This window comes from Lynx rufus, unplaced genomic scaffold (assembly GCF_022079265.1).
Source record: "Lynx rufus isolate CCGP_SWC_20201006 ecotype Redwood Valley unplaced genomic scaffold, mLynRuf1.p SCAF_15, whole genome shotgun sequence".
NCBI lineage: Eukaryota > Metazoa > Chordata > Mammalia > Carnivora > Felidae > Lynx > Lynx rufus.
In genome coordinates, this window is record NW_025814829.1 from 43,783,339 (window position 1) to 43,795,376 (window position 12,038).

Sequence of the window (12,038 nt, forward strand, 5' to 3'; positions counted from 1 at the left end):
GAGAGAGAGAGAGAGAGAGAGAGAGAGAAGGTGGGGGGGGGCACAAGAGAGGGAGACACAGAAACCTAAGCAGGTTCCAGGCTCTGAGCTGTCAGCACAAAGCCCAATGTGGGGCTCCAACCCATGGACCGCGAGATCATGAGTTGAGCTGAAGTCGGACACCCAACCAACTGAGCCAGCCAGGTGCCCCAGGAAAATATTTTTAAACAGAAATAGAGACACTCAGAAGATTTTAAACATATGCTGAAATCATGCAGAAAGGAATAATTTGGTATGTATTAATATGCAAATATTAATACTGAAAATATATATAGCTAAAATAGCTAATTAATAGCAAATATTAATAGCTAATACTATATGTGGGTAGGTGTTACACAAAATTGCTGAAATGCAGCAATCCTTAGGAGAGATGTCAGAAAGGGAACATATTTCTTTGTATTTTGCACAGACATCTCTTTTAATTCATAAGTAAATAAAAGGTCCAATTGTAGAGAACATCTGAAACACTGTATAAATTCTTATACTAACTAATCCTCACCACTATTTATTAGATGTATATCTTATGAAATTACAGTATTTTTAGTTTTTCTAATGTGGTTAATGATTCCCTAGAATAAGTGAGGAAGCTGTTAGTTACTTGATAAAATAATGTGCTATATATTCTAAGCACTAAGAACAGTGTCTCAGGAACTCCATAAACCTTTGTTGAGTTAGTGTATAAGGTCCTTCCCAGTAGGTTTATGAAAAACTTTTTAAAAATTGAATGAGCATATTAAAAGAAAATTATCCAGAAAAAAAATAAAGTCTTCTAATTCCCAAGTTAGGAGGTCTTTAAAAATATAACACTGGAGAGAGGATAGTCTTATTACTGTAACATCATAAATAATGTCAGTTTAACAAGACATAAACTATAACCAGAAAGAAGAACTACATAGGGTAAATTTAATTTCCTTTCCTACCTTTTTTTTTTAAAGCTTTCATTCCTATCTCTACCTACTGACAGAGGAAGAAAAAGAATTTAGGAATGAAATTGCCTCCCAGTAACTTAGAATTTACATCCCATGCACATTTACAATAACATAGTTTTTTCTAAGTTTCACACAGCTAGTAAGTAGCAACTATGTAGGCCCTATGATAGTCTGCTGATTTGATATGCTATAATGGGTTTGTGGTTATTCCTCTCTTATTGAGTGTTTCAATTTACTTCCACTACTGCAAACATGGAAACTCCATTCTTAGACATGAGCCCAAAGCAGTTGGAATTACAATTAGACATAAAAAGTACAAGTTACATTTTTACATTGTATCATTTGACCTACATATTATCTGACCTACATCAGACAAAGGAATATTTATTGCACAACTGGAGGGTTGAGCATGGAATATCACTGAAGCCTTTCAGCTTCTCCCTCCTAAATTGGTTAGAGACCCTGAGAATGACATATTTCACTGCTTTAAGCATGAGGGTAATTACAGTCAGCTATGGCACAAGAAATTATTCCTTGTTTATGCTCAGAACAAGTTCAGGTGCACAGGGTTTAGGGTGCAGGGGCACCTGGGTGGCTCAGTTGGTTGAGGGTCCGGCTTCGGCTCAGGTCATTATCTCCCAGTTTGGGAGTTCGAGCCCAGCGTCGGGCTCTGTGCTGACAGCTCGGAGCCTGGAGCCTGCTTCGGATTCTGTGTCTCCTTCTCTCTCTGCCCATCCCCCACTTGTGCTCTCTCAAAAAATAAATAAATGTAAAAAAAATTCCTTAAAGACTAGAACATTGCAATTTACTTACATTTGTCAATTACAACACTCAACAATCAGGTATCCTCCTTCTCTCCCTATTTTTTTTAACTTTTTAAAATGTTTATTTATTTTTGAGAGAAAGAGAGAGAGAGAGAGAGTTGAGGGGAAGGCCAGAGAGAGAGAGGGAGACACAGAATCTGAAGCGGGCTCCAGGCTTTGAACTGTCAGCACAGAGCTCAATGCGGGGCTCAAACCCATGAACCGTGAGATCACGACCTGAGCCGAAGTCAGACACTCATCTGACTGAGCCACCCAGGTGCCCCTCTCCTCCCTATTTTTTTAAAAAACTATATCCGTGTAATTTCACTTTCTTAACAGAAACAAGATCTAATATATATTGAACAAATGCTATGTGCCAAATGCTTTAAATACATTTAAATGCTTTAAATACACACTACATTACTTAATGCCTCTCACCTCTTGCAGTTCATATTGAATAAGAAAAGTAACAAACACTAGTGAGTTTCAAATTAAGAAATATATTTATTTCCTTAACACAGTCTTAAAGATATCTATGGTTTAATATTCCATACCTTGCTACGATACCACAATAGCAGCTCTGATCAGAACAATTTTCATTTATATGCCATCTGTGAATAAATAATATACATAGCATTTTCAAATTTTATCACTTGTGAGGAAGGAATTACCATTCCACAAAAGTGTAAAAAGAGATTCAGTGAATAAATTTCACAGAAGATAACTGGCATAGATGGAAGTAGAATTCAGGTCTCTTGGGCCAATCATACTCTCTCTTATGGGGAATAAGCAAGGCTGGAAGGTTAACGATTACAGAAAGTTAGAAAAGCACTGACATAGACTCTACGCTGGGTAGAAGCTACGGGCCACAGAGAAAAAGAGATCTCTAGACAAGAACTGGCAACAATCTTTGTATTAAATAGCACATTTCAGGTTTAAGAGCTTGAATCTTCACTGGTAAAGCATGTAGGGGACATCACAGTTAACTGTTTAATAAAAATTGCTGATCTATCTGACTGGAGACAATACTGTGTAGGGTTCTTTAATTATTTGACTTGAAATCCCTTATTAACAGCACCTTAAACTCTGTTTATGCATAATTATTCTGTGATTATAAGTGATAAAGAGTATTAGGAAATATATTAGGAATATAATAAATACGGAATACTTTGTATCTCCTTAAGTAAACCATAAATGTATAAAAAGTAGGGAAGTCTTTGAGCACATGACACACAGCAGGCAGTCGACAGCTTGGCAAATTTACTAGAAACCGAAAGTTAACTACAAAAGCCCAAAATCTTTATGAAGACAAAAAACAAACAAACAAACAAACAAAAACAAAACAAAACAAAAAAAAAAACCCAAACCCTCAAAATCCTCTAGCCTTCTTTTATCAACTGCACACATATTAACCCTTGAGAAGCACCTATTCTAAGAATTTATTACAAACTCTTAATTCCCTTTGACACGCCTTTACATCATCCTGTCATCACCTAACAAGGAAACACACGTACTGGCGTCCAAGGAAACCCAACAACCTAGTCCTTCAAAAATTTTAATGGAATGTTAATACAGGTACAGCAACAAGATTTTACTCTTGGTAATTATTCATAAGCCAAGGGTAAGAAGCAAACAGATAAACTTAACAGTATCATTAAAACTCACTAAGCAAAAGAAAATCTAGGGAGGACAAGGTTTAGGAGGAATAATGAATCATTGTCACACCTATATTTGGAAAATTACTTAATTTTTCACTGATATGGCACCCTTTTGCATTCTTCATCTTCATTTTAAAAGAAATTAGACTGTACTCCAACAACAAAATTCCTCAACAATTCCCATAATTTCCTAAGGAGTTTAAATTTTCACGATATGGTCAACCTTATAGGAAAGATAAGCTAAAGTTTTCTAATAGTAAGAGCTTGTCCAAAAATGGCCTCAACTGGATGGAGATACTATCAGAGTCAGTGCTGAGGTTTCCAAAAACAACAAACAAACAAATATGGGTCATGACACACAACTGAAATAGTTCAGCAGATAAGGTCAATCATTTCCAAGGCAATCAGATAAAACTTGGAGTTCTTTTTTTTGAATTTAACAATGCTACCATCAATAGAAAACATTTTTAAATTTAAACAAGTCCTAAATGAGATTAAAAAAAAAAAAAACAAAAAACTGATGATTCTTTTGTATGAAATGAATCAAACACAAACTTCTCCACTGTCATCTGAACAAGTTGAAGATCTGCATCTCTTGCTTCCATATTCAAATTGTGTATTTTCATGACATAAGCAAATCATAATTCCAACCTAATAAAAGCTGTCAATACAGTTCTGCTCTAAATAGTTCTAATATCTGTCAGTTTTTATGAAGGGATAATAATAGAAATTCTGTTTAATTCTCAACTTTCTCATGAGGAAATTATTTGATTATTTCTCCTCTAAATTGCATTTAACTTGCAAAAGTAGATCAATGGAGATTTAAAAAAGGGGTTACCAAAAAAAACCCCAAACAAAACAAAAACCTTTTATACAGGCTCCATAGCAGAATTTAAGAGTACAACATAAAAAATTCCTTAATTTAACCAAATCCATTTTTTACTTTTATTTGCCATCATTCATTGAAAGAGGATTTCTGTAGTAGTGTTTATCACTTTTAAAAATTATATTAAATTTGCTTCATAATGAGCAAATAGAATGGCTTATCTTATTATAAAACACAAGTAATTAAAATTTCAATAGTAATTAAAATTGAGCCATCCCTTCCTTTTCAACCCTTATTCATCACAATATACCTTCTCTTACTGGCTCATTGGTTGATTCTCCTCTTAAACTCAGCATCCTGGAGAAGCCATTGGAAAGAGTAGAAAAAATGCCACGGATGAAATATCCCTGCTGCTCAGACTCCTCTGACCTCACTGAAGTCGGCCACGGTCTACCAAATCTGATACTGCAGCGGGGTTCTGGCTCGGAAATAGATCTGGTGAATGGAACCCGAAGTGACCGGGTGTTGACCAGGTTCAGCTTCTCTGTTGATGTTCCAAGGACCTCATTAGCAGAGGAAGAAGCATTATTACCAACCATCTGTGGCACGACCTTTTGTTGTGGTTCATCCAAGTCTCCTTTATTAGTCTGCCATCTCTCCCTTTTGCCCCCTTTCCACCTAAAGCTGGGATGTGTTTGCCACCGATAAGCACCCAGTGGCTTTCCTAGGTTGGAAACAGCATGTTCATTTTTCTTCCTCTTGCTTTTCACTGGACCACGCCAAGGATAATTCTTTAAGCTTGTTCCTATCTCTGAATTTGCATAAGCAGGTTCTGACAAAGATCTTCGATAGCTTGGAGGACAAGGTGATGTTTGTCTCTTAAAGATGCTCATCTTCCACGACTCCATTTTTAAACAACTTCTCTAAACTTTAAGTTTCCTCCACTCTGCAGTCTTTGCAGTTGAACCACACTTGTCCGTGCAGTCCAAAATATTCAACTGCTTAAGCAGCTTTCTTTGTGTGGCTTTGAACCACAGCAGATGTTGCTGCTTAAGAGCTGGTGTCATGTTATTACCCCATTTTCCCAGATCTCCGAAATTTCAGCAGCACCCAAAAATCTCTTGCCTGAAGCAAATTATCCTCAGAGTGAAGCAAAAGTAAAGATTTCCAGAAGATCATCTCGCTTGCTGCAGTAGGTTACATTTCTGTACTAAGTTTTCAGGAAATGATTTTAAAGAAAATAAGAAGTGAAATAAGAGCAACAAAAAACCCACAAACACCTTTCTGGACCAATAGCAGTTAAGTGTTCACCATGCAAATGACAGTGGGTTAAAAACAGATTGTGAAAGTACTCAAGCTGACATCCACACTGTACGGAAGAAGAAAGAAAACTTGCCTCAAAGCCTGCCCTTTAAGTGTCGACTCTTCAGAAGAGTTTTTAAAGTCTGTATTTCAGAAATTTAATTTCAAGAAAATCACTGCTATTTATACCACATCTTCTCTCAAAATTAATATTGATTTTCAACCAATAGGTAGAGGCGTATACTGTTTTGTTCAAGGAGGCACTACAAGGAGGAAAAATGAAAAAAAGAATGCCAAAATTTAAAGCCATTTTAAATATAAATAAATATACTAGGGAGAATTTTAAAAGCATAAATGAACAGAAAAGAGAACAGGGATCAAGGATATTTGCTATGAATTATAGCAAAGTAAAAGCAAAGTCTTGAGGTAGTCTCTTGTGGGAAATAGAACATAGGAACATACATACTTAAATGATTTCTAGAAGGGGAAAGTTTGCTTTGTAAATTTAATTGGGATAAGTTGTCTGGAAAAATATTCCCTGTTTAAACAAAGAAATTCCTTTACTCTTCTCTGTGCTGCTTACAACTTTAAAAAAAAAAAGCTGACTATTTAAAATTTTGTTAAAGCAAGTACCTTATAGTGAACCAAGATCATGAATGCCAAGTTTCTGGCTGGTTAATTTTTTTTTTCAAATGTGTGCTCCTGAAAATAGGGGTTTCAAATGGAAAACCTGACAGACTTTAGACCACCAATAAAAGATTTATAACATGGCAATCAAATCACTTTGCAAGTTGTAGAAAAAAATAATCTCATCTGGAAAACTAAAAAAACTATTCATGTAGTTGTAGAACATGTACAATGAAGAACAGTTCTCGCACGAAGTCTCATTGCTGTAGAAATAGTTAATTTAGTACCATATCTATTCTTTTTTTTTTTTAAGTTTATTTATTTTGAGAGAGAGGGTGAGCATGAGTGGAGGGGAGGGGGAGAGAGAGAATCCCAAACAGGCTCTATACTCTCAGCTTGGAGCCCAATGTGGGGCTCGAACTCACAAACCATGAGATTATGACCTGCGCCGAAGCCAAGAGCCAGACGCTTAACCGACTGAGCCACCCAGGTACCTTGTACACTATCTATTCTTTTAAACATCTTAAAATGTTCTAGGGGTGCTTGGGTGGTTCAGTTGGTTGAGCACCTGACACTTGGTTTTAGCTCAGGTCATGATCTCATGGTTTCATGGGATAGAGCCCCGCATCAAGCTCTGCACTGACAGTGTGGATGGAGCCTCCTTGGGATACACTCTCTCCCTATCTCTCTGCCTCTCCCCCACTCACACCATCTCTGTCTCTCTCAAATAAATAAACTTTATATAAATATATATATACACACATATATATATACACACATATATGTGTGTGTATATATTTAAATGTTCTAGTTATTTCCATTATAAGGCAATAATCTCATTTTTGTTTATGCAGTCTCTAAATTTACACATTTCTATGTTAAAGAAATGATGAAGTACCTGGCTTTCCCAAAAGCATAACAAATCAAAGTGTCTTACAATCATAACATTTTCTCCTGTTTAAAAACAAAAACAAAAAACAGAAATCTGACTTTGCATAGAGAAACACAATAAACATTAAGCCGTAATCTCTATTTATGGCATATCACACTTTCTACAAAAATTAATCTGCAATGAAAATAAACCTAAATGCAAAATATAAAACTATAAAGCTTATAAAATAAACCATAGGAGAATATATTTGCAAATTGATTGTAAAGATTTTTTAGAACACAAAAAGCTTATAAAATAAACCATAGGAGAATATATTTGCAAATTGATTGTAAAGATTTTTTAGAACACAAAAAGCATTAACCATAATAGGAAAATATTAATAAATATAAGTCCATGAAAATCAAAAGCTTATGTTCAGTAGAAGATATATTAAGAAAATCAATAAGCAAGTCAAAAAATGGGAGAAAATATTCACCATACAAATACCTCACTATTTGTACCACAATATATAAAGAACTACAACTAATGAGTAAAACAGAAACCTAGTATTTAAAAATAGGCCAAAACAGTTGGACAAACCCTTCACAAAGAAAGCTGTGTGGAAAAAGAAAAAAAGAAAGAAGAAAGTTGCATGAATGGTCAATAGGCATATAAAAAAGTACTCAATCTCATCAGTAGTTAGAGAAATATGAATTAAAGCTATAATGAGACATCACTCACATCCAAAGAATGGCTAACATTTAAAGGGCTAATAACACAGGTGTTGGTGAGGATGTGGAGCAACCAGAAATCTCATAATTGGGGATGGGAACATAAAATGGTACAATTACTAGGAGACAAATTTGAAATTTTCTTTATAAAGATACACATACATCTACCCTATGACCCAGTGGTTACACTCATAGGCATTTACTCAAGAGAAATGAAAATATACACACTTGTACCTGAATGTTCACAGCAGCTTTATTTAAAACAGCCACAGACTGGAAATGCCCATCACAGTAGAATGAATAAACAAATTGTGGTATTTTCATACAATGATATACTACTCAACCAGAAAAAGAATGAACTATTAATTAAAAAAAAAAAAAATGTGGACGAATATCCCAGATACTATGCTAACAAAAGGAAATGGACACAAAAGGGTACCTACTGTATAACTCCATTTCTATGGAGTTCTAAAACAGGATAAACTAATCTATAATGAAAAAAAAAAGCCAGAAAAGTAGTTGTCAATGATGAAGGACACTATTAACAGGAAAGGGGCACCAAGAAGCCTTCTGTCACAGAGATAGGAGTATGGGTTTATGTTTTTATCAAAACTCACCCAAGTGTTCACTTAAGATTTATGCACTTTTCCATAATTAAATTTTACCTTAAAAAATTGTAAGCAATATCAAACTCCAGTTAGTAGGTATGCTTAGTCAGTGTTATGAGTTAGCAATTCTGAAATCATTTTCTGTGTATTTGAGGCTTAAGGAAAGAAGTAAACATGCCAAAGAGAATGAATGAATGAATGGATGAATGAATGAATGAATGAATGCATGCATACATACATACAAATACTGGAACTAACATTATGTGCCTCCTGAAATGCTGAACTGTGAAGGATACATACTCATGTATTATTCTTGCAAAAATACTTGACCTAAGTCTAACCTAATCACAAGCAATATCACATACATTCAAATTAAAAATCTACAAAATAACTTTTTTTTTCAGTTTCAGCCACATTTTGTTTCTCACACAAAAAAGGGATCTGAAGCAAGTTATGCCATTCATTAAGATCTGCGCAGGTGGGTGTTAAAATAGTCTGCTTCAAAAATGTCAAGGTTAAGAAAAAAAAAAACAGCTATGAAACTGCTATAATTTAAAGGAGACTAAAGAAAGACAACTAAAAGCAATGCATGATCTGGACTGGATCCTGAACTGGGGAAAACATAGCTATAAAGGACATTATTGAGACAAATGACGAAAGTAGAATATGGATTATGGATTAGATAACAGAATCATATCCACATTAAATTTCCTGATTTTGATAGCTTTACTATGATTACAAAAGAGAATGTTCTTATTCTTAGGAAATTCACACAGTATTTAGGGACATAGGGGAGGGGCATGATGTTTCCAACTTACTTTCAAATGATTCAAGAAAAAAACTATGCATAGAAAAGTAGATACATTATGATAAAACAAATGGGGCAAAACGTACACAATTATTGAATCTAGGTAAAGGATATACGGGAGTTTCTTGCACTCTAGCAAATTTTCTATAGGTTTGAAATTACATCAAAATAAAATATTAAACAAGTAAAATTTGGGGCACCTGGGTGGCTCAGTTGGTTAAGCATCCGACTGTTGGTTTCGGCTCAGGTCATGATCTCACAGTTTGTGAGTTTAAGCCCCACATTGGGGTCCTCACTGACGGTGCGGGGGCTGCTTTGGATTCTCTCTCACCCTGTCTCTCTGCCCCTCCCCTGCTCGCTCTGTCTGTCTCTCTTCTCTCAAAAATAAATAAATAAACTTAAAAAGAAAAAGCAAGTGAAATTTTTAAAATTTCACGACTATTTCCTTTCAGCCTGTAATACAGATATTTTCATTAATAACACTGTAATGGTGTCTGTTTCAGAGTATCTTTCGACTAATGTAAAGAAATATCTAGTTCCACAGGTCTTATGGGAGAGGGAAGTCGATCAAGATTAGCCCCTATTGGGGCGCCTGGGTGGCGCAGTCGGTTGAGCGTCCGACTTCAGCCAGGTCACGATCTCGCGGCCCGTGAGTTCGAGCCCCGCGTCGGGCTCTGGGCTGATGGCTCAGAGCCTGGAGCCTGTTTCTGATTCTGTGTCTCCCTCTCTCTCTGCCCCTCCCCCGTTCATGCTCTGTCTCTCTCTGTCCCAAAAATAAATAAACGTTGAAAAAAAAAAAATTAAAAAAAGATTAGCCCCTATTAAAACACTTCAGTGGAAAATTAAATTAAGACTATAACTTTGAGTTGTACAGGAGTAGAACTTGAGCTCTGTAATCGACCTCGTGAAATTCAGAGACTCAATGTTAAATGAGGAAATTCTTTTATACACTAAATAGGTAAGGTAAAAATAATTATCATAGTTCCTAAACTCATCAACTTAATCCTTCTAAGGAAGCGCCACAATTCTTCTTACCATAAACTTCCCTATTTAAGGAATATGGAACTGGAAAATATTAAATAACACAGAAAAAGATTCAGGAGAAATCAGAAAGCAAACGAGCAACAGACTGAGGAAGTGACAGTCTCTAAGAAGAACAGTTAAAGAGGGGCGCCTGGGTGGCTCAGTCGGTTAAGCGGCCGACTTCGGCTCAGGTCATGATCTCGCGGTCCGTGAGTTCAAGCCCCGCGTCGGGCTCTGTGCTGACTGTTCAGAGCCTGGAGCCTGTTTCAGATTCTGTGTCTCCCTCTCTCTCTGACCCTCCCCCGTTCATGCTCTGTCTCTGTCTCAAAAATAAATAAGCGTTAAAAAAAAAAAATTAAAAAAAAAAAGAACAGTTAAAGAAATAAAGAAGACTCATCTCTCTCACAACTGCTAACATTTGAGTCGAAAAATGCTTCAATCATCTTTTATCATTATGAAAGCCTAATATTATTTGTTACTTATTTCTCCAAGTTTTATCTTTCATCTGAATTTAAGACAATAACTTGCCACTCCACATTTTCTGAGTTTTCTCAAAATATATATAATGAATTCAGGAATTTTTAAGAAAATATTCACAGGATTTATAGTCTTTTAAAATTAGAAACAATGATACTCACTGAACTACCACATTCATTATAAATCCTACTATAACAATTGGCTGCTGATTGAAGGGTCAGTACAGGAATGTTTCTGCGACCTCAAGTTTCAATCAACTACTTTAAAATTTCCACAGGGGCACCTGGGTGACTCAGTCAGTTGAGTGTCCTACTCTTGATTTCAGCTCGGGTCATGACCCCAGGGTGGTGGGATCGACCTCCATGCTGGGCTCCATACACAGCCTGCTCAAGATTCTCTCTCTCTCAGGGTGCCTGGGTGGTTCAGTCAGCTGGTAACTGAATATTAATTTCGGCTCAGGTCATGATCTCAGGGTTTTGAGTTTGAGCCCTGCATTGGGCTCTGTGCTGACAGCACGGCGCCTGCTTGGGATTCTGTCTCCCTCTCTGCCCCTCCCCCGCTTGCTCTCTAGCTCTCTCTCAAAATAAACAAAAGTAAACTTAAAAAAAGATGCTCTCTCTCATACATAAACTTCAAGAAAAATTAGGGGCACCTGGGTAGCTCAGTCAGTTAAGTGTCGGACTCTTGGTTTCAGCTTGGGTCATGATCTCACCGTTCATGAGTTGGAGCCCCATATTGGATTCCATACTCACAGCACACACTGCTTGGGATTCTCTCTGTCTCTGTGTCTGTCTCTGTCTCTGTCTCTCTCTGCCCCTCCCTGAGTGGTGCACTCGTGCACACGCTCTCTCTCATAATAAATAAACAAACTTAAAGATTCACTCTGTCTGCCCCTGTTTCCTGCTCACATACTCTCTCCTCTCCCTAAAATAAGATAAAAAAAAAAAAAAAGAAAAAAGTTTCACGATAATAATTTGTAATATTTAAAGCATAGCTTTAAGAACCATTCTGGTTGCTAAATCAAAAGAAACATCTGAATTCCCTAAGTGAGTATGCAAGTACTTACATTTGCATAGAGTAAGATGTCACATTGTAATTGCACACCTACCATATATCAGGCACTGTATTAGGACTATAGGAACAAAAAAGAACAGGACAGACACGGTTGCTTCCCTCTTGGAACTGCCAGTTGCTCAGGAAAGGCTTACATAAGGAAGGGAAAAGTATACAAGGTGTTAGAGAAGTTACTAAGAGGATTTTTACCAAGTCTAAGGCACAAGGATAGAACCAACTTCTTTTGAGTTTCTCTTGATCTTGAGATGCTATGATTACATTC

The 12,038-nt window shown here is 36.3% G+C and overlaps 1 protein-coding gene across 4 annotated transcripts in view; it reads right to left on the reverse strand.

Annotated features, from left to right (window-relative positions):
- RASAL2 (RAS protein activator like 2) overlaps positions 1 to 12,038 on the reverse strand; it is a 357,686-nt gene that overhangs the window by 230,188 nt on the left and 115,460 nt on the right. For 2 of the 4 annotated variants that reach the window (XM_047076951.1, XM_047076950.1), the window contains exon 1: positions 4,566 to 5,456. The exons of the other annotated variants lie outside the window; for them this stretch is intronic. In XM_047076951.1, the coding sequence (XP_046932907.1) occupies positions 4,566 to 5,163 (598 nt within the window). In that variant the 5' untranslated portion in view covers positions 5,164 to 5,456. Of the gene's footprint in view, positions 1 to 4,565; positions 5,457 to 12,038 lie in introns of those variants that run through there. 4 annotated transcript variants of the gene reach the window in all.